This window comes from Crotalus tigris, unplaced genomic scaffold (genome assembly GCF_016545835.1).
Source record: "Crotalus tigris isolate CLP2741 ecotype Arizona unplaced genomic scaffold, ASM1654583v1 scf7180000024286.1529876, whole genome shotgun sequence".
Classification (NCBI taxonomy): domain Eukaryota; kingdom Metazoa; phylum Chordata; class Lepidosauria; order Squamata; family Viperidae; genus Crotalus; species Crotalus tigris.
This window is the reverse complement of record NW_024100459.1, coordinates 337,621-360,690: the sequence shown is the minus strand read 5'-3', so window position 1 is coordinate 360,690 and position 23,070 is coordinate 337,621. Positions and strand designations below refer to the sequence as shown.

Here is a 23,070-nt window from a genome sequence, read left to right as displayed (position 1 = left end):
AAATTGTGACTGTCTTTCTCGTGAAGTATTTCTTAAATAGCTGGGAATATGTTGTCCAGCTCTGGCTCAAAGGAAAGGAAATATTTTAAAAAGCAGTTAGAAATAGGCAGCATTTGGGATTATTTAAAGCTTTTTAGGCTAAAATGATAACGCACAGGTAGCTTTAATTTAATTATGGTAATTGCGACTGGGATTTCTGTCATTAAACAATGCAATCATAAAGTGTGAGATCATGTGACTGTGCTGCTTAGTGGTGGAAGTCCCTGGTTGCCATTGTTAAGCAAATCCTCACTGGTCATTAAATGAGGACCTCAGGTGCCCACAATCTTTGACTTCCTGCTAGGTTCCCCACTGACTTTGCTCATAGGAAGCCATCCGGAAAAGTCACAAACCAAGATCACCTGAATGAGGGATGCTGTGCTGGTCAGAAATCCAAGCCAGTGGTCAAGTGCCCAAATGCCCAGATTGCAGCCACATCCCTGCAGGGTTGCTGTGATGGCTGGAGAAATCCAGAGAGCCACTTGCTCAATGGCTGTTGCTGTAAGCGTGAAGGATCACTGAATGAATGGCCATTACCCAAGGACCATATGTATAAAATAAAGGGATAATAATAACAAGCGTTCAAAAGATTTTTTCAGTAATACTGAAAATATTTTTTTTTTAAATGATTAGGGCAGTTAATTTGAAGTGGATATCTTTGTCACATTGTTTAGATTAACAAGAAATAAAATTGCATACAGTTTTTGAAGTTAAAGATCCCTGGTTAAACCTTAAAAATGGTGTATCTTGAAGTCATTTATTATTATTTTTATGTCTGCAGTGCATAAAACCAGCTTTTTCTGCCCATTACTGGATAGTTATTATTTTGTATCAAAGCAAATAAATCCGTCTCTTTTGGAGAAAGGAATGTTGGTTAACATGTAAATACATTGTATTGAATTTTAGTTTAGAGTATAGCGGAGGTGGGATAAAGTAAGAGGGATTGTGAAGTACATTACCTTGAATACTTAATGGAAAGATGGCATATTTATCGAAAAACGAACAAGTACAATTTGCTACACTACCTCTGCAAAATGGATGTGTCTTAAAACAATACATGACTCAAAACATTATTCCACTGCACTGACTCATTACTCTTAGTGCTAGGAATTTTGGTTTGCATTGATTTCCCTGGAATTTGAGAAAGGTAAAACAAATATGACTTGCTCTTTTTGTAATGTCACATTTATTTTTTTATTTATTGCAATATTTTTGGATTATCCCTATCAATTAAGACCCTAGGTAATAACTGCATATTTCCAAGATTAAAATATGACAAAGTAACATAATTCAGTTTGTTTTTCTAAGAGAGGAGGAAACACAATGCACAACAGGTGACCCACTAAACTGAAGCTTACTAGCTAATAATTGCTGGCATGCCCAGTGTCTAATATTTCCTCTACTTTTGCAGTTCCAGGCAGACAATAACAGCTTAAGGCATTTTATTTCAGCTTGTTAAGGATTTATTTATGAGACTTATATACCGCTTTAAGTGCAAGCACTCTCTAAGGATGAGAATCAGAGTGGGATAACTGGATTTGTGGAATGGATTTAAGAAAAATCTTTACTATTGATGTAATGTGCAATTGTGATATTCTTTTCACATTGCCTATACTTCCAAAGTAGTTCCTAATCTTTTATCACTATTGTTGCTCTTCTGAGATACAGATCTTGTCTGAGGTCTGTTGTATGGTTAAAAGATCTTTAAAAGGAAGTATTGACTTTTTTGGATTCTGAATTTTGGTACAGATATTGCATTTAATTTTTTTATAATTACTTTTTTTCAATGAGTTTTTTGTTCTCTTTCTTCTGTGATTCTACCTCTCCCAAATAAATCAGAGGCAATAGAAGCCCTTTCATTCATGGAAGAATGCAGGAATTGGAATAACATCTTACTCTGCACCCAAGGAAAGCATCACACACTGCCAGTGTTCTAATCTGGACTATAGCAAAGAGAAAGAAGGGCCTCCGACCAATTCCAAATAAAATAGATCTATTGACAGCAAACTGGAGTGAAATCCTTTTGCTTCTGCTTCCTTTGATTGGGAAAAGGAAGTTTACTTACAAAGCAGGAGAAGTGATGGTTATATAAAACAAACCACTGTTTCCCAATGTAGCTTTCCTGCTTTGTGTTATTCAATGAAAAACAGTGTTATTTGGTGATTAGAATGCCATGGAAATGTCTTCAGAGATTTTCCCATAACATCTGTTCATTTACTGAGCTTATTCTAGGTAATTTAATAATGTGATTTTAAACCTCTTTCTTTAAATAATTCCTTAACATGTATGCTTTATTTAAACTATGGGTTTTGGGATTGCCTATCTGCCTATTCCTTAATTTAAAAAAGTGATTGGCATCTCTCAAGAAATGATCTCATTGAACATTGGCTATTATATTGCTGGAGAGAAGGCTACAAGAGTGATGTTCAGTTTGGAAGAAATAAAAACAGTGAGTGTGTACACTCACATATATGTGTTTGGTAAAAAATACACCATTCTAAAGCAAGCCATGTGATCTCAGAACCACTGAACTATATTTTTCAAAGATCCTGGAGCACAGGGGAACTACCAGAGGACTGGAAAAGAGCTGATGTAGTTCCCATCCTCAAAAAAGGAAAAAAAAATGGACCCAGGAAATTACAGACCTATCAGCCTGACCTCAATACCTGCTGGAAAAGATAATCAAACAACGAATCAGCGAACACCTAGAGGCAAATAAAGTCATTACTAAAAGCCAACATGGGTTTGTTAAAAATATATCATGCCAGACAAATCCTATTGCATTCTTTGACCAAGTGACAAAATGAGTGGATCAGTGGAATGCTGTGGACATAATTTACTTGGACTTCAGTACGGCATTTGATAAAGTAGATCACAACCTACTACTTGACAAGATAGAAAAATGTGGGGTAGACAGCATCACCACCAGATGGATCCGTAGCTGGCTGACCGGCCGTACTCAGCGAGTGGTCCTCAATTGAACTGCATCTACATGGAGGGAAGTGTGTAGTGGGGTGCCCCAGGGCTCTGTTCTGGGGCCAGTACTCTTCAACATCTTCATCAACGATTTGGATGAGGGGATAGATGGGGAACTCATCAAATTTGCAAACGACACCAAGCTGGCAGGAATAGCCAACACTCTAGAAGACAGGCTTAAGATACAGAAGGATCTGGACAGACTTGAACACTGGGCACTATCTAACAAAATGAAATTCAGTGGTGAAAAAAGCAAGGTTCTACATTTAGGCAAGAAAAACCAAATGCACAGGTATAGTATAGGGGGTACCTTGCTCAATAGTAGTAACTGTGAGAGGGACCTCGGAGTCCTAGTGGACATCACCTAAATATGAGCCAGCAGTGTGCTGCAGCTGCCAAAAAGACCAACACAGTGCTAGGCTGCATTAACAGAATGATAGAATCAAGATCACGTGAAGTGTTAATACCACTTTACAATGCCTTGGTAAGACCTCACTTGGAATACTGCATCCAGTTTTGGTCACCACGATGTAAAAAAGATGTTGAGACTCTAGAAAGATACAGAGAAGAGCAACAAAGATGATTAGGGGACTGGAGACTAAAGCATAAAAGGAACAGATGCTGGAATTGGATATGTCTAGTTTAATGAAGACAAGGACGAGGGGGCACATGACAGCAGTGTTCCAATATCTCAGGGGCTGCCACAAAGAAGAGGGAGTCAAGCTATTTTCCAAGGCTCCTGAAAGCAGGACAAGAAGCAATGGGTGGAAACTAATCAAGGAGAGAAGCAACCTAGAACTAAGGAGAAACTTCCTGGCAGTTAGAACAATTAACCAGTGGAACAACCTGCCTCCAGAAGAGGTGAATGCTCCAACACTGGAAGTTTTTAAGAAGAGACTGGACAGCCATTTGTCCGTAATGGTATAGGGTTTCCTGCCTGAGCAGGGGGTTGGACTAGATGACCTCCAAGGTCCCTTCCAACTTTACTACTACTACTACTACTACTACTACTACTACTACTACTACTACCACCACTACTACTACTACTATTATTATTATTATTATAAATCATCGCACAGTCAGCCAGATGTTCAGACTGGATTTGGCATTTTGTCTACCTATCGAGTCCTTACCCAGGACCTGGGATAGGCAGATGTGGATGTTTGATGGTATTACAGATATCGTCGCAGGATGGAAGCAGTTCCTAGTAAGGCGGCCTTTTGCAATTGACTAATAGCGAATTTGTCAATGCCAATGGTGTTCAAGTGGTGCTCCAGTTGTTTTGGGATTGCACCCAAGGAGCCTATTACTATTGGTAATACCCTTGCTTGCTTTTGCCACAGTCTTTCTATTTCTATTTGTAGGTCTTTGTATTTTGTTATCTTCTCCAGTTCTTTCTCTTCTATTCTGCTATCTCCAGGCACTGCCACATCCACTATCAAGACTTTTTTGTCTTTCTTATCGACAATTGTTAAGTCTGGGGTGTTATGTTGCAGGTGCTTGTCTGTTTGAATTCTGAAGTCCCAGAGCAGTTTAATTTTATCATTTTCTTTGACTTTCTCTATTTTATGATCCCACCAGTTTTTGCTTACAGGCAAATGATATTTTTTGCAGATCTTCCAATGCACCATTGTTGCTACTTTGTCCTGTTGCTGCTTGTAGTCAGTCTGTGCAATCTTCTTACAATAGCTTACCAGGTGGTCCACTGTTGTTGTTTCTTCTTCTTCTTCTTCTTCTTCTTCTTCTTCTTCTTCTTCTTCTTCTTCTTCTTCTTCTTCTTCTTCTTCTTCTTCTTCTTCTTCTTCTTCTTCTTCTTCTTCTTCTTCTTCTTCTTCTTCTTCTTCTTCTTCTTCTTCTTATTTTCACTTTTTTTTTAAAAAAGAGATTTCATCTGGAATGAAAGAATGTTGTTTTATTTTCTTCTAATCAGTTTGACAGGGATAGCTGTCCCACATGGACTAGTTGTTTGCAAAGACACTGGATGGTTTCAAATATTTATGCTTATGAATATCAGTACAATGGGGAGAAAAATGTTATTATTGATTCTAGAATAAAAACTTAACTTTCCTAACATTGGCTACCTTGTCCCTGTATCGATCATGAAACAATTGCTCCTGTCCTTTGCTGTGCATAGCTTTTGCATCATTCAGAAAACCATATATAATTGCAATTTCTTGCTGAAAAACAAAAGAAGAGTCATGGGTGGAAAAAAAGGAGCATAGCTTGACCTACAGCTGAAAACCTCAAATTTATAATATATCTCTGCGTATAAAGCAAATGATTTGGTTCAAATACTGGTCATCACCGTAGCTTATCAGGATCTTCTGAATCATGATACTTGCCTTCCAAAATGCTCATTATTCCTTCTATTTTTGGGTCATCTGCAGATTTAATAATCATATTTTCTAATTCCTCATCCAAATCATTTTCAATACTGAACAACACAGGCCTAGCCTTTCAGTATGCTATTTGACAAGTTTCTTCCAGACTCGTGTGGAATTGCTGATGTATATTTGCTGGATGTTATTGTTCAAATAATTCTCTCTATATCTGATGGTGATGTGATGCAGACCATATTTTGCTATCGTTTCTACTAGAATCTCAAGGGACAGTTAATCAAATGTCCATACCATAATACCATCTACCTTTGATTATTTAAATTAGTCAGTTTATTAGAAAAATGAGATCAGATTGATGTATATGATTTACTCTTGATAAAATCATGCTGGCTCCTGTGAAACAGTGCATTCTTTACTAAATGCTCACCAACTGACTGCTCGATTATCTGTTATAGGAGTACGGTGGCTCACAAGGGTAGAATGCTGGGCTGACAATCGGTAGGTTTGTGTTTAGGACAGCAGTTCTCAACCTATGGGTCGCGACCCCATTTGGGGTCAAACAACCATTTCATAGGGGTCGCCAAACAAGGCTGTCCGCCATTTTTTTCTCCCTTTTCTTTAGCTGTGCTACTCCCTCTTATTCTATTGGCTTTTGAAAGCCAATAGAATAGACTCTATTCAAGAGACTCTATTCTATTGGTGTTCGAAAGCCAATAGAATCTACTGGCTTTTGAAAGCCAATGGAATAGACTCTCTTGAATAGAGTCTAATTCTATTGGCTTTCAAAAGCCAATAGGAATTGTCCAGGCTGTCTCTGCCCTGCTGAGCCCGCCCAAAGCCCCAGTCTGCAAACAGTGCTGCAAGGCGAACTTTCTGGAAAGCTTCCCTCCCTGCTGAGCAACTACTAAAAGTAAGTAAAAGAGGGCCAGAGGTGGGAGGTGGGAGGCCGGCGGGCGCAGGGAGGGTTGCTGATGCATGTGGGACCCGGCGGGTGCTTTACCTCCCTTGGGCTGGGCCAGCTGGTGGCCCAGCCGGTGGTCAGCCTGCGCCCTCGCTGCCGCATGCTATGGCCGCCCAGGAGCACCTGGGCCTGCCTGCTGCTGCACCAAACGTGCGGTGGCCAAGGTAAGGCTAGCGGGGCAGCGGCGGGCGCAGGGAGGGTTGCTGGCGTGCGTGGGGCCCGGCGGGTGGCTTACCTCCCTTGGGCTGGGCCAGCTGGTGGCCCAGCCGGTGGTCGGCCTGCACCATCGCTGCCGCTTGCCAGCTACGCCTTGGCCGGTGCAGGGGGCAGCACCACGCATGTGCAGCGCTCCCGGGCCAAGGTGGTTGCTGGGCGACGGCCCGCATGCAGCTGCAGGAGAGGAGGCAGAGCGTGCGCGCCTCCTCCTGCCCCGCCTGCAGGGAAATACAGGTAGTCCTTGATTTACGACCACATGGTTGGGTCGCGGCATTGGGAAGGTTGAGAACCACTGGTTTAGGACTTGCTGCTGCTGTAAGGCAGAGTGAGCTCCCATCATATGCTCCAGCCCCTGCTGATGCAGTGGTTTGAAAGTGGGTGACTGCAAGTAGATAAATGGGTACCACTTCAATGGGCAACTTCAAGGGGATGCCAAAGGAGCCCCAAACTGGACATCTCCTGGGCAACGATGATATCCCCGGCAAATCCTTTTACCAAATTCTGTTCCAGAATTTTTCCCCATTTTAATATCCAGCTGACTGCTTTGTAATTCCTCTGGTCCTCTTTTTCCTTCTTTTTGAAACTGGAGACTTCATTTCCCTTCTCCAGTCCTCCAGCGATGTGGGTGTCCATCATGATTTCTCAGATAGCACAGAAATCTGCTCCAAGAAGATGCTGCCAAGCTTGTTCAAGCTTTTCAGATATAATTGATCTGGTCCAGGAGACTAAAATATATCATGGTAGTCTCTTTACTTACCTTGGATTTCCTCTCCCTCCTTTTATTGTACTGCTTAGTTGAACACAATAAAATTTTGGGGAGAAGATAGAAGCAAAGTAGTAACTGAGGATTTCTGCTCTCCCCATATCACTTTTACTATCCAACCATATACTCCTTCAGCATACCCACCCCTTTCCCCCCTTTTATCAGTGATATTGCCAGAAGATTTACAAAGTATATCCCAAAGACTTTCACTGCTTGAAGTACAGCCCATCTTTTTTTTCCAAAAGTCCTTTATCTTAAATATCTGGCTCTTAGAAAAAAGTTTGTAAAATCAGGTGACCTGCTTTATGACTGTCAGGACTTACAATCAAAATTGAAGATTCAATTGCAGTCATAGGTTGAGGACTACCTGTACTGTTTTTCTTCCAGAAGTCTAGATACACCATCAAGAGTGATATCTTGGAATTAAAAACAGAACTCCAAGGTATAAGATCTCTTCTTTGCAGACATGGGCCTTAAAGTCACCTTCCTTGAGTTTTCCATTCTCTCTGCTTGACTTTTTTTCTATTTTCTTTGAAGTTTCTTAGTCCTGTTATCCCTCCACAAGTGTTCACTATGTTAGATTGAAGGATTTCCCATCTTTCTTGATAAGCTGGGAATGTCCATTACGGGCAATAAAGTATTTGTGCCTTTTATTCTTATCTTGTGACATCCCCAGTTATTTCCTGCTCCCTTTCTTTCCATTATCATTCATCTAACAAATAGAGCTTGTTTCACTGATTTCATTGAGGAAGTGCCATTCAGCCATATGCTATGAATCCCTGAATCTTTCAAGTGTTTTTAAATGCCAGCTATTAATTGTGTTTGCTGGCATGCTGGCAGTAACCGAAGGGCTGAGTATCAGGAAATGTGCAAGCAAAGAAAATGTAATCCGCTAGTATAAGTTTTATGCATACCAGGTAACTTTTTCTTTTAGCAGATTGTTTGATCTTATTAATAGCAGCTTGAATTCTACCATGCTTTAGTCTATAATGGTGAGAGGAAGAAGGCAGAGTATATTTATGCATTTCTTCATATATGGAAACAAACCTGCATAAGCTAGATATGTTGGACATTAAGTAATCTATTTAGGGTTACCTAAATTGGAATTAGGGTTAGGGTTCATTCAAAGCTTTTGCAACCTTAAGAAGAGGGTTGCAGATGTGTCTGTCTGCCTGCCTGCCTACCTACCTACCTATTGGATTTTGAGGCCACCCAATTCCAAAAAGACTTTGGGCAGTTTACAGTTTTTAAAAACACACATTATTTAAAGAAACATGACTGCCCAGACAAAGCCATATAGATAATGTTATGTCCCGAGCCTTTGCAAACGGCTCGGGCGTTTGCAGGCAGTCCCGGGCAGGTGCAAAGCTGCCCGGGACCAGACAGGCTGTCGCCAGCGCCGTGCGCATGCGCGGGTGCTGGCGCGGGAAAAGTAACCCATTTACCCGGGAGTTGCCTATATAAGAGGCTGCGAGGCGTTTGGGCGAGGCTGAAGCCATCTTCCTGTAAGCTGAACGCTGAATAAATGAAACTGAGAACTCCAGCTGCTTCTCGTGTCTGTTTTCCCGCCACGGACTCAACACTGGCGACGAGGATGGGATGCCTTGCACTACCTGGAAAGGAAAAGTGTAAGCTTACCCAAGGAGTCCTGAGCGGCGGAAGAGGAACGGCGTCGACTCGGCAGCTGCCCGCCAATCCGGTGCGCATTCGGGGGTAGGCTGGCTGATAGACCCGTCTCCTGAAGATCCGAAGATGGCGAAAATCGGAAGGCTTTCGGAATTCGACGTCTCACATCCAGAGCGGTGGGAGTCCTACGTATCCAGAATGGAGAACTACTTCAAGGCAAACCAAGTGAGGGAAGATAGCTTGAAGGCGCCACCCTGCTTTGCGTTTGCGGCCAAGACGCCTTCGAAATCGCAGAAAACCTTGCAGCACCTGTCCCAGTAGAGTCTGTAAGCTACGCAGACCTGAAGAAGCTGCTGAAGGAGCACTTCCACCCCAAGGTGTCCGTTATCTCATGGCGCCACACCTTCGAGCAAAGGGAAGGGCAAGAGCTACTGCCCATCTCCACTGAGGGAGCCACAAACGGCTCGTCCCAAGGTTCTGCAATTGCTCCGAAAAGAAAGTCATGGAGCTTACCCACACAACAGGCACTCACGCCTACTCCAGCCAGGGAGTCACCCCGGGGGCATACTCACTTTCCACACACATCACACAGCACTCCAGCAACGGAGGATACCCGGGGGCATCCCAACAAATCATTCCCCGCAAGAGAGCTGGCACACAATTCCCAAGGTTGGCCTGACCTTACCCCAAATCCTACAGGGGGTCAAACATACAAAGAGTTAGTCGAGGAACCAAGTCCTGACTACAACAACCCTAGCACAAATCAGGGAACACCTGAGTTTTGGGAAAGTACAGAAACACACACGAGCCCGAACACAGAATGGGGTTCAGGGAATGGACAGCCTCCTGACAGGTCTTGGACTGACCTAGGAGGTTCTACAGAGACGCCCAGCAGCGGCTATCACTTCAAGGGGCCTGAGGGTCTACAGCTAGGTAGGTCAACCAGGTCACAAAGTAACAGAAGCCCTGGCCTGACGAGCCCGGTGGGCAAGCAAGCAGGCCAGGTATCGGGGCACAGTCCTTGGAAGACACCAGGGCTCAATAGAGAGAACAGGCTCACGCCTCCCTCCAGTCAGGGGACTTATGCCAGTAATCCAGAGCTAAGAAGGTCACAGAGAGCAAAGAAATCTCCCAAGTACCTAGAAGACTACATAACATTGCTGGCAAAGCAAAAGCCAGTAAACAGTGGGAACATTGGGGAGCAAAATGTCGTATAAAATAAATGTTGTATGTTGGTAGTAGTTTTAGCCCGGGGGAAAGGGGTGTTATGTCCCGAGCCTTTGCAAACGGCTCGGGCGTTTGCAGGCAGTCCCGGGCAGGTGCAAAGCTGCCCGGGACCAGACAGGCTGTCGCCAGCGCCGTGCGCATGCGCGGGTGCTGGCGCGGGAAAAGTAACCCATTTTACCCGGGAGTTGCCTATATAAGAGGCTGCGAGGCGTTTGGGCGAGGCTGAAGCCATCTTCCTGTAAGCTGAACGCTGAATAAATGAAACTGAGAACTCCAGCTGCTTCTCGTGTCTGTTTTCCCGCCACGGACTCAACAGATAACATGAATGAAAAATAAATTGACAGGTTCTTCACAAATCCCCTGTTCCCAGGCATAGAAATGGAGCTAGGTATAATTATCTCCACAGGATACTGTTCCAGAGAGTAGGGGCATGACAGATTAGGCTGTCATGGTTTCAAGGGTAATCTCATGTAGGGTCCCTTGTACTGATTGAAATAGTACAGACATGAGGTCACTAGGGCATGAGTGACCATTTGAAGCCCCCCTCAGTTGAGAAAAGGATACAATTGACATTCATGATGGACCCATGCAAAGGCCCTCCTCTCCACAGCTATCATCTGCTGTTTGAGTAGTAGCTGTGAGTCTAGGACAGTTCCCAAAGTGCACACTATTTAGAATGAGGAAATGCAACATCGCATTTTGGAGTTCTGTGTGATAATATTTGTGATGGTTGATCCCCTGTTTCAGAAGAAGAGAGTGGCCAGGCAAGGTCAGCCAACCTCTTATTCTTGCAAGACTTCTCAAATAGTAACAGCTGCTTGATACAGCTCTTTCATCAATGAAGTATTTTGAAGAAAAAATAATAACATGGCAGTTTGTTATATTTTTGTCTGTCATTCTTGGTTGAAAATCTAGCCAGGAAAAAGGGTCTGAAACTATTGAAGCAGAAGAAACTATTATTATATGGTCTCCTTACCTCCTAATGCCTTTGCTAGGTCAGGTTCTTTCAGTTTGACTGTTCCTGCTTTGCTACAAGATTCTAGTGAAAAGATTCATAGAAAAACAAATGGCTTCAGTAGGGCCAAGGTCAATGCAATAGTGCTTAAGGCAAGGAAACTGTCAAACTAAATTAAATAAAGTGAGCTAGTGAGGGAGGATTGAACTGGAGTAAAAGGAATGCTAGTAAGACCACAAGTTTGGGGAAAATCAATGAGAAGGGGAGAAGAAATCTGTCATGGAGATAAGGCTGGAAGGAAGCGGTTTATTAGAATTGCTGTGGTGGAGGATGAGTCAGATTCAGTGTAATTGTGATTTTGACGTCTGATTTCTTTGCTGCTTTGTTCCTAAATTTAGCTTTAAGACGGAAATGCAACTTTTTTGAGTTCCACTTATTTTAACTATATTTGATTTGAAAGAGTTTATGCTGCCCTTTCCTGACTTTCATATAGAAGCTGTTGAAAGGCTAGAATTTTCTTGTGACTGTTACTCCACATATTAAGGTTGTATACAGATAAACATCATTCTACAATGAGCCAATAATAGAAACTAGATTGCAACATTCCCAGTATGTATCTTAAGGAGAACCTCTTTCACTGGCTTACAGCAAAATAATATTTTTACAATACTGATTCACCATTTTTATGTCAGACTCACATCTGTGCTCCCTTTCTACAAGTATAATTTATGAACATAAAGACTGTTTAAAAACCTAGGGAAAGACAAGAAAATGCTGAACAAATAACTGTGGTGAGCAAACAAAAACAGATTGACTGAAGTCTGTTTATGTATCTTCACATGATGGTGCCTATACTTCAGAATAAATGAATACTTTACCTGGACGCTAGATAGAGTTCTTGCATGAGAATGCAGATATTTTATATGGCCTTGCTTGAAGTGTCACAAAAGCTCATGTGGGAAGACTGAAACTTGTCTGTTTCACAATTTGTATGTTTTCATTTTAAATCTATATTTTTATTTGATGGGTTTGCCTAGGTGTTGCAGATGCCATGGTCCTAATACTCAACTGAGAGTCAGTTTCAGTATTTTGAGTGTCCACAACTGCCTCTGTTTCTGTATTATTCTACATCAGAAGTTTTCAAACATGACAGGATGTATAGACTTCAACTCCCAGAATTTCTGGCTGGGGAATTCTGGGAGTTGAAGTCCATATGTCCTAAGCTGACAAGTTTGAAAAGCACTGTTCTACATAGCAATAGCGCTCTTAGACTTACATATCGCTTCATAGTGCTTTACAGCCCTCTCTAAGCAGTTTACACAGTCGGCATATTGCCCCCAACAATTTGGATCCTCATTTTATCGACTGTGGAAGGATGAAGGTTGAGTCATGTTACTGTAATGGATATGCTAGAATATTTTTTTTGATAGAAATTAGCTTGTTTTCCCTTAATGGGATAGTTTTTAGAAAAAGCTATACATCTGGTCATGTATTCCTTTGTAATATACTGGAGGAACTTCCAAACCAGATCAAAGATCGCTGCTGTTCCTTAATGTTTCTCATTTTTAGATTGCACATCTGCTTTTCTGAAAGAAGTATTGACAATATTGGAGAGAACATGCAATTTTCTCTAAGTTTCTGTACAAGTTTATTTTTCAAAGTGTAAAACAGTGGTTCTCAACCTTTTTAATGCCGCGACCCCCAACCAGTCGTAAGTCGAGGACAACTCAACCGGTTGTAAGTCGAGGACTACTCAACTGGTGCAGCACCGTTTGCAGAATGGGACTTTTGGTGGACTCAGCAGGGCAGAGACAGCCTGGACAATTCCTATTGGCTTTTGAACGCCAATAGAATTAGACTCTATTCAAGAGAGTTTATTCTATTGGCTTTCAAAAGCCAATAGAATAAAAAGGAGTAGCACAGCTAAGGAAAAGGGGGAAAAAAATGGCGGATTGCGTTGTTTGGCGACCCCCGTGAAATGGTCGTTCAACCCCAAATGGGGTCCCGACCCACAGGTTGAGAACCACTGGTGTAAAACTTCATGAAAAGCTGATAATTGTCTGCAAATACATTACCTACACTAATTAAATCAGGCAATAGATTGCAAGTATATTATTGGTGTAACTGCAGGGTTGCCATGAGCAATTTCAATAAAATGCATTTTCATTTAAAATGTGACAGACTTGATGGTAGTTTTTGTAATAAGTTTAGATTTTCTGATACCACAATTTGGGCTGCAATTTTGATGGAAAAACTAGATTTACTTCATTACCTCCTTGCTAATCTTTATCTTCTTGCTCTTATGTAGAGGAAACACAGGGCGACTTTAGAAATTTTACCTATTCAGAAGAGTCATGCCTCATAGTACTATTTCAGAATGCATGAAGATACTATTCAAGATTAGTGTGGGAGAGCTAACTTCCAATTATTTAGAACACTATTACAATTATTCATGGCTGCCAACATTTAAACCTGTTTCATACTGCCCATGTGACTTTTAAGCCATGACTTTCCTAGTTACAGGAAAATATTGGCAGATTATCACTTCTGTTAACTCATAGTTAACTTCCATCCCATGAAACATCCATATTTAAATCCTGTCAGAAGAGTTACTTTCTTAAGGATATAGAGGTGACCTTTCAGTTTCTGCAGAAGGAAATAACAATATTCAATAACCCAAATTGCAAGCTCTATGCATGGTCTTTTTTTCAACTTTTGCAATTCTTGTTCTATAGGTGTGTTGTTGTGCTGTTTAACCCCAGGAAAAACAAGCAGCATCATATTCTAAACAGCTCCAGGTAAGTGAAAATACAGTTCTCAGTTACTAACATGTTTACATTGTCTTGAAGTAAATGTTGAGGATTTATCCAGCTGTAGCATTCAATGAATTCTTCCTAATTAAGAACTGTGTCTCACCTTTATAGCTTATAATGGACATATTCACACACACACAAATTGGGAAGCAATGCGTACAAAGAGCAATAAGCTTATAGGAATAGTTTAAACTGGTATCACAGAATTTCTTTTTTATTCTTTGGAAATTTATTACTGAAATGAAATGCTGAATTTCCTTTATGTTGAACTCCAGGGTATACATACATTATGAATGCCAGAAATCAAGTTCATGGAGATGATAATTGTGGGGAACAAAATTGTGGTTAAACAGCTGATTTCTTAACTTCGGCGAATTAAAATAACGTAAGATTATTCTGCAGTTCAGGTGCTTAAAGCAGTAAAGCATTTACAGAGTGAACTGTTGCACATTGAAGTGTTGTGTTTCTCCTTTTTATGAAATGCTGTGGAGGCCTGAGCTGTTGAAGCCTTTTTTCCATAAATGACTCTTGCCCTGATGTAACATCTGAATAAATCTCTGTTGAAAAAGTGTGCTAAAGCAACTATCAGCTTCACACAGATGTCCATTTTCTTCCGCTTTCCTATGTTTTCTCCCATACTGCCTAGAATCATTCTGGACTTAAGCAGCTTAAAAATTCAATGAATGAATGGTCTGACAGACAAATATTTATACAACAGGCTATGTTGCTTCAACACCTAGGCAAATAAGGATGTAGTGTTTGGCTCTTGTAAAACTTTCCTTCATAGTGCAAGGAACAGGAACATCACTGAAACTGTATGGCCTTATCTTAATTTTATTGAGTTGAAAATGCCAATATTGCGGTGATTTTGTAGTCTTTCACAGTAGGATTTATTCTTTTCTACAGGAAGACTATTACGGCCCTTGCTTTTTCTCCTGATGGAAAATACCTGGTTACTGGAGAGGTAAGTTATGGTCACATGCTCTCATGTGCCAGAAATTCAAACATTCCTTCATATTTCTTTCTTTCCTCTATGTATTCAAAATGGACAGTGATTGTGTGTGTGTATTGTGTGTGTATATAGATATATAATGTGTGTGTGTGTGTGTGTGTGTATAGCATAGTTATATCTGTGTTATGTATATGTACGGGTAGATATATACTTTCTTTGAGAGTAGGCAACAGAATTTCATTTTTAATGTGGGGCAGTGTGCTCATAGTAAAAAATGACAATAAAGGTTATCTTATCTTATTTCAATAATCAAGTAAGGCCAGAATGACCTAAAAGTCTTCCTCATGATCTGGACTATGGAGAGCGTCATGATACAACAAAAATATAGCTCCTTGCTTAGGGTAGCAGAAAAAAGGGATCTGGGATCCAGGTCTAAGCTTGCTGTTGCCCATCTATCTTGAAAGATCAGAATTCCTAGTTATATGCTCTACACCAGCGTTTACTGCTACTTGGAACCGCAGGAAAGTGTAGATGACTGCCAACTTCCCCTTTTCCATTGATATCTAAGGTAAAGAACAATGGTTGTGGCCAATTGCTGCCTACCCTTCCACCTCAATTTAAGCCTCGCTCTTGAACAAGCTTAACTGATGGAGACATCATTTTGAGGGCATGGGATCTAGGCAGCTACTCACCAGACTCACTATTGGAAAAACCTATATACTTGAAATAGCATGCTTGGGAAGAGCAGTGCTGATAGCTTCAGTAATGCTATGGCTGCACAAAGTTTCAAATGGAAGCAGTTATTAGGAAAGTCATCAAGAGCTGGACCTGATTTAATATCTCTATCAAATGAACTTATTTCTTTTTAAATCTTCAAAAACAGGAAAAATTTACACTTTGAAAAATAATTATTTTTCTCCCAATATCACCAGAATGTTTTTGAGGTCCCCAAATCAGTGTCACCAGGACACTGTTGTCATATATGAGGGCAATTCAGAAATAAACCTCCATTTGGTTATCAGTGACAGGTACTTGCAGATACAGAACTTTTACTATATACATTAGAAAACTACAACATTGTATTACTTTTTGACATAATCTCCATTCAAATTGAGGCACTTGTCACAACGTCCTACAGGGATTGAAATTTCTTAGTAATAGTCGCTCGGGACCAAATCTGGGCCACGGGGGGGGGGGATCAAATCCCAATGGAACTGCTTCAAAAGTTCTTGGGTGCGTCTAGCGGTGGGCAGGTGAGCATTATCGTGAATCAACATCACATAGGAAGTGGTGCCATAGAAAATCCCACCAAATGTGAAGATGCCAAAGGAATACTGCTAGTGAAGTTCATGAAGTGTGGTTCAACCATCAGTTTAGAAGTCTGCTGTGAAATGTTATGAAAACTCAGATGAGCCATCCATAACAAGCGTTGGGGCATGCTGACATCCAGTGTGGTGTTGGTTCACGATAATGCTCGCCCACACACCGCCAGACACACCCAAGAACTTTTGAAGCAGTTCCATTGGAATGTTTTTGATCACCCCCCCATAGTCCAGATTTGGCGCCGAGCACCTACTACTAAGGAATTTCAAACCTTGTAAGATGTTATGACAAGTGTCTCAATTTGAATGGAGATTATGTCGAAAAGTAATGTAATGTAGTTTTCTAATGTGTATAATAAAAGTTTTGTATCTGTGAGCGTCTGTCATTGATAACCAAACAGAGGTTTATTTCTGAATTGCCCTCGTACATTCCAGTCTATCTGTGCTAGATTTCATCTGTGAATGTGTCACCAGGGTCTATGGTTAATGGTGAACATGGGCTTTTTGTACAATGGTCACATTTTGTTGATAATTCATGGAATCTCCAATGCAAGCTTGTGAACAAAGGTAAAAAATATGTTATTGTGGGTACCTAAAGAAGATTCAGTCTCAGTGAAAGGTAAGAAGAGTTGCTCAAATTGCAAATACATAATTACTAAAATATTTTAATAATGTCTTGTTTTATTAAATAGAAGGAAAATACTTAATCTGTGGATACATTGATTTAAGTGGCTGGAGAAGTAGAGAGGAAACCATAATGAACTAGTTGCTCATTTGGGATTGTTTTGCAGTTAGAGCTGTTAAGGAGAGAACATTTAGAGCAGGGAAGCCAAAGAGATGGATTTGTAAGGTGAAAACCATTTGAAGGCGGTATATTTGATTTAGAAAATTTAATGAACTGTAGACCAGTTTTGTGTTGCACTCTCATGTTCTCTGAAGCACCTCTTTCAAAGCAAATCCTAATGTGTCCCCCTTAATTTTCTGTAGGAAATGAAAGGGTGGTGTTGGTTTCTGCTTTGGATGGTTGCACTTTGGGGTACAAAGAAGCCAATGTGTACTGCATAGTCTTATTTACACTTTTTATGAGGAAAGGTCTTTGGGGAAAAAATTGAATATAGTGACAAAGATGCTGATACTTGCGGATTTGGCAGGGCTGGGTTTAATTGCTGGCAAAAAGTTTTCATTTTAAAAAAATGTACGAAGCTAGTAAAAGACAGTATTCAGTTTCTAATGGAGACCAGATATACATACAATGCTACCATTGTGTGTTTTATGAAGATTGAATTAGTGCTTGCTTGAAGCCCACAAAAATGTTGACAGCCTCTTGTTGTCCATGTTGGATGCCTGCCATGTGTGTCCAAAGAAGCTGATTTACTAATGGACTGTGTACACAATCCCTTCATTATCTTGAATGCTTTGGACTGCAGTTATTGAATTCAAGGGGTGATTCACCCCACTCCCACCAACTCAAGCAATGAACTGTAGAATGCCAATGCTAGTCACATGACCTGCAAGCTTGTAACTGGGTCAACATAAGAATAATTGTGCAGGATTTTAAATGTTAGATTTGAGAATGGGCAACAACATATCCTCAATCGCTTAAGAGCAAAGCAGGAGCTTCTCCTATTCCATGATAATCTGATGCTCAGAACATTTTGCCACAGGATATAAAATCCTAAGTTGGAAAGGTCCTTTGAGGTCAGCCCCTGCTTAATGCAGGATTTACAAAGTGGGAATGCAATAACTGTATCTTTGACAGATGGCTGCTCAGCCTCTAGCCTCTCATGACTTTTGAAGCAACAGACTGCTCATCTTCTTTTGGACTTTTGAAGATTTTCCCCTTCAGAACATTTTCCAAACTTTAAATCAATGGAGCTAACTGTTAGCTCTGTTTGACTATGCCTCATAAACATTGCAATAACAGCAATCCATTATCCTTTTTTTTTTAAAAAAATATGCTTAGTGGCAATATAGTAATCAATGGCAAAAGGCTGGAATAGTTCACTCTGTAGGGAAGAGGAATTCCTGTAACTTTAAATGGCAAGGGATTGGATAAATGTTAACACTGACATTTCATGCTTGGGCAGCTGGGGTCTTACGTGGTGTTGGTTGTAGAATACAATGCCTCCATTGCTTCCTCCTCTTCCTTAAAATAAGGGCAACAATTCTCCGCTTTTTACTCTCATGCAGTGATTGCCTATAATGTTGACTTTGCTTCTGCTAGTATTAATTCTTCAGGATAGTTTTGTATTGTGAGATATGTTTTTTTTCTTTTTTCACTGAACCCTGTTAGATAAGTATTCATCTTGCTCCAACTTAATCTTATATATCTACAGTATTTCCCTTAAATATATTTCCCACCTCAGACTAAAAATGTGAATATTATAAGCTATCCATTACAAGAATCTCTAAACATGACTTTAGAGATTGTGGGAGAATAGTATAGGACAGGACAGGACAGGACAAGACAGAACAGGACAGGACAGAACAGAAAGCAACAGAATCATCATCATCAAAGAAAGCAACAGAATCATCATCATCATCATCATCCCCCCAATAAGAGAAGGGAGTAAAGAAGATATGAAGAACAATAAATGATAATATTACACCCATACTACATGGGTAAATATACATAGTTATGAGACAGCAGTGTGAGAATTAGATGTTCAGCAGATTGATGATGCGAGGAAAAAAACCTGTCTGCGTATCTAGTTGTTTCGGCATGCAATACCCTGTAATGTCCTCCCAAGGGGAGGAGTTGAAAGATTATGTCCAGGATGTGAGGGATCTACAGAAATCTTCTCAGCCTTTCTTCTGACCCATGCAGTATACAAAACTTTAGTTATATTACCCACATTTTGCATATGATCTTGAGATCTACATCAGTTAACACACCAATGAAGATAGATACATTAAACCATTTCCAGAGGTGTACTTTTCAAATGGAGATTTTATTTTCTAGATGGTGTCCATTTTTATTTATAAATTTATTTCTGTTGAGCTTACCCAATTCTTCTATTAGAGCTAACTTCGATTGGGTCTTGTAAACTGGGCTAAAAACATGCAATATACATTTCAGTAAAATAGCAGCAATTTTGTGATTTATGTAAAAATGATATATGGCAGAATTCAGCTCTGGGGATCTAGTCCTTTTAACAACCACTGAGCAAAAGTCAACATTTGTTACTAGAAATGACAAATACCATTCTAGACTCCAAGACCTGATGAAAGAGCCATGATTTGATGGATTTTGCGAAAGCCAGGTGCTATTTGGATATCTGGCAGAATATTATTTTATAGATGAGAAACAAGGACTGAGAAAAATTGCCTCTGTGGTAGCGGTGAAGATGGCAGCCCATGAGTGAAAAGACAGAGCAAGCTTTTTGAGTGACCTTCAAGTCAGTGCTGACTGCTGGAGACTCCTTGATGGGTCCCTGCAGTGTTCTTAGTAGAATTTCAGAAGTCGGTTTTCCCTTGCCTGCCTCCTAGGGCTAAGAGAGAGTGACTGGCCTAAAGTCACCCAGCTGGCTTTGTGCATAACCCAGGACTAGAACTCAGGGTTTCCCAGTTTCTAACTTTGGTGCTTTAACCACTATGTCACACTGGCTCTCAAGCCCATTCTGGTGGATTTTATTAGTGAGGCAGATACTCCTAGGAGACTGTGGTCCTGCAGATATGTAAATGCTAGATCACACAGGGCATTAAAGACAATCAACACTTTAAGCTAACCTGGAAGTCTATTGGGAGCCTTCTTTTACTCTCCCTCTTCCACATTTTTATTCACAGCCACACAACCTTTGATGTCTCATTTCATCTTCCCTTAACCATTACAGTTCATTAATCTGAATCTGTGAAAAGATAGGGTTATGTGTGCCTCAAACACCTAGATTTCCCATAGACAGAATTTTAAAGAAAAACATCTGAAATTGTGGCATTCACAAATAGTCTGACTGTTCAGTTGTTTTTTGCCAAACATACAGGAATTAATATTCCTTTTTGTTGCTGTTGTCTTATGTCACCCAAGGAGATGTGGAAAAGCATGTTAGTCAGGTATTAGTGTGTGAACTTGGGTACTGTATATCTTTAGAAACAAAGTTAAATATTTGTAATAGCCTTTACGACCAACTCAGAAGATGATGGGCCAGTGGCACTTTTCAGCAGCTTAGACAAGATTAAGTAAGTGATGAGATACGGAAGATATTTCAAATTTATGTCTGATAAAAAGAATTATGCTGCTCAAAACATGAGAAGTAGGTTGCCGTGAATTGCAGAAGCTAGGGTATGATGCCAGGTATGCAGTATTAGAATTCTAAACAAATGGGCATTTTTGTTGTGTCTTCACACTTGGCTTATTAAATGTGATTGGCAGGCATTCAGCCAACTAAGCATAATATTCAAGAACACCCTCCCACTTTGCTTGAAGAGAAAAGTTTTTGATCAGTGTGTGCTACCTACTTTAATATATGCCGATGAAACATGGACACTAACCTTGCAATCGATTGCTGCATGTGTTTTACCAGAAGAACAAAAAACTTTGATGGTTGAATTGTGAAGCTATTGAGCCAGTTTTATCTGTGGAAGAACTGTTAGGGAAGCCAAAACTTGGAAAATGAGAGTTTCTCCCAGTGAGAAATTTGTTTCATCTTGTTTCTTCTTGTTTCACAGTGTGTCAAAGCACTGCAAAAGACTAGCTTTCTTGTGGTTGAGGATATATTGCAGGTGAACTGGAAATGAGTCTTCAATTCAGCCAGTGCCATGTGATTACAGATAGCAGAAAATATCAGAGCACTCTCACTCATTCTCTCTCTCTCTCACACACACACCTGTAACTCAACAGCATTCTTAAGACCTGCACAAAAGATGAAGCACTTAGTTTAATAGTAAATGCTCTTCCTAGTCCGTATTCAAATTAACAAAAGTAAAAATAAAGTTCTCCAAAATTCCTTATTGAGCATATAATTTATTTTTTATATATAATTCTCTACATAAAATCTAAAGACAGATAAAATTAAGTCTGCTCATGGAATAGGATTTTCTTTCATCCTGCACCAGTTTACCCATTTTAAGATTTTTCAGGAAAATCTCCTGGAGGTTTGAAGGTTTTCCTGCTTCCTATTCTGCTGATCAGTTTGCTGCTAACCCATATTTCCATTTTAGTTATGCTGTGAAAGGAGATTGTCTGAAGAATTGTCTTCAGGATTAACTCTGCTCTTTTGTAAATGTTTTGTTATTGTTGCTTCATGCAAAGTTGCTTTTGGTCTTTAAAACATCCCCATCAGGTTTCTGTGCTCATCTAGGAGCATTATGTGGTCTCATCTGAGTTCGAATTTGTACCTTTCCAGCCTTACGGTTACTGAGAAAACATGATTAGAATTTTAGATTAAAGATTCAATTCTTCAACCAAGATGAATCAACATATGGTTGTGTTAACATGCCAGTACCAAATCATAAGGCTGCCCATGAGAAGATGTGGCAAGTAAGTTGACGGTATTTTGGTTGGCCAAGTGTTGCATGATATGCGAATTCTTGCTTTGCCTGTCTGAAAGAGAAATCAGAGAGCAAAGCTAGCTTTACTTTTAATTTAACGATTTCATCCTCTGCCTTTTCCAAATGGATGAAGCAAATTCTTTTCTTCATACTTTCTCTATACATTGTCCAGTCTAGCTGTAAAAGACTGTCTAAGTTCACCTACATGTGAGTGGAGTCACATGTATGTGTAGACATAAGGGATGCCTGAGAATTAAGGAGACTATGCCTATGTTTCTACCCACCCAATCTGGAAGTCCTATATGAAATAAAACAGTGTACCTGTTGCCCTCTTTTTGCAATCGGTTGTATAATGTGGACAATGAAGAATGGATCCTTTTCCAGATTATTTAGGATGTTTTCTTTTGACTACAGGTAGTCCTCGACTTACAACCACAACTTGAGTCCAGAATTACTGTCCTTAAGCTGTCATTAAACAAGCCAATCATGCAATCCAGGCAGTAGTCTTATGCAAAATGTGGGTTGCCTTTGGGGATCGGGATGGTCCTGGGCTACTGAATGAATGGTCATAAGTCGAGGACTACCTGTAATGATATATGAAGCCATCAAAATGCAAACTAGATTCCAGTGTTGCAAGTTGATCCCAAAATAAAAATGATTTACAAACAAAACCTGCCACTTTTGGCCTGTCCTCCATGCCTGAATAAAAGTGCATGTAAGTGACTGTATTGTAACGGCAGATTCTCTTTCTGCTTACAGAGCGGGCATATGCCTGCAGTCCGTATATGGGATGTTGCTGAGCGGACCCAGATGGCTGAGCTTCAAGAGCATAAGTATGGAGTGGCATGTGTGGCCTTCTCACCAAGCTCCAAGTACATTGTCTCAGTGGGTTATCAGCATGACATGATAGTCAATGTTTGGTCATGGAAGGTAAATTATATAACAAGATTCTTTGTAGGCATTATTTGATCATAAGTTGCACTATGATACGCATTCAGAATACCTGTTTCCTCACATATAATCTACTCTGAGTTTCTGTCTCCTAGTTTGAGTTTGTTCTTGCTATGTATAACAAGGATACACAGCCTGAGCCCCAAGGATTGCATGAATTCTTGAAGATAGATAGCACGTGGACCAGAGCCCTTTCTAAATTTGCAATCAAATAGAACAATGTAATTTAAAATGTGGAGTGCAACCATTCTGAATATTTTTCATTATTTTAATTGAATTTAAAAGTCAATGATATGCAATTTCATCATGCCTGTAGGCCCTCCCTCCTTTTGGGAATATAGTCTTCAGCTCAAAAAGTGATGCTCACCTCACAGAAGAGGTCTGATAAAACAGTAAACTGCTGCCATCGTATCTCTATGTTGCAATAACTGAAATGAAAGGAT

At 40.3% G+C, this 23,070-nt stretch overlaps 1 protein-coding gene across 3 annotated transcripts in view; it reads left to right on the top strand.

The window, feature by feature from the left end:
• The window catches only part of MAPKBP1 (mitogen-activated protein kinase binding protein 1), a 132,890-nt gene that overhangs the window by 49,730 nt on the left and 60,090 nt on the right, over window positions 1-23,070 (top strand). For all 3 annotated transcript variants that reach the window (XM_039323881.1, XM_039323882.1, XM_039323883.1), the window contains 3 exons: window positions 13,838-13,900; window positions 14,822-14,879; window positions 22,436-22,606. In XM_039323881.1, coding sequence (XP_039179815.1) covers window positions 13,838-13,900; window positions 14,822-14,879; window positions 22,436-22,606 — 292 coding nt within the window. The remainder of the gene's footprint in view (window positions 1-13,837; window positions 13,901-14,821; window positions 14,880-22,435; window positions 22,607-23,070) is intronic.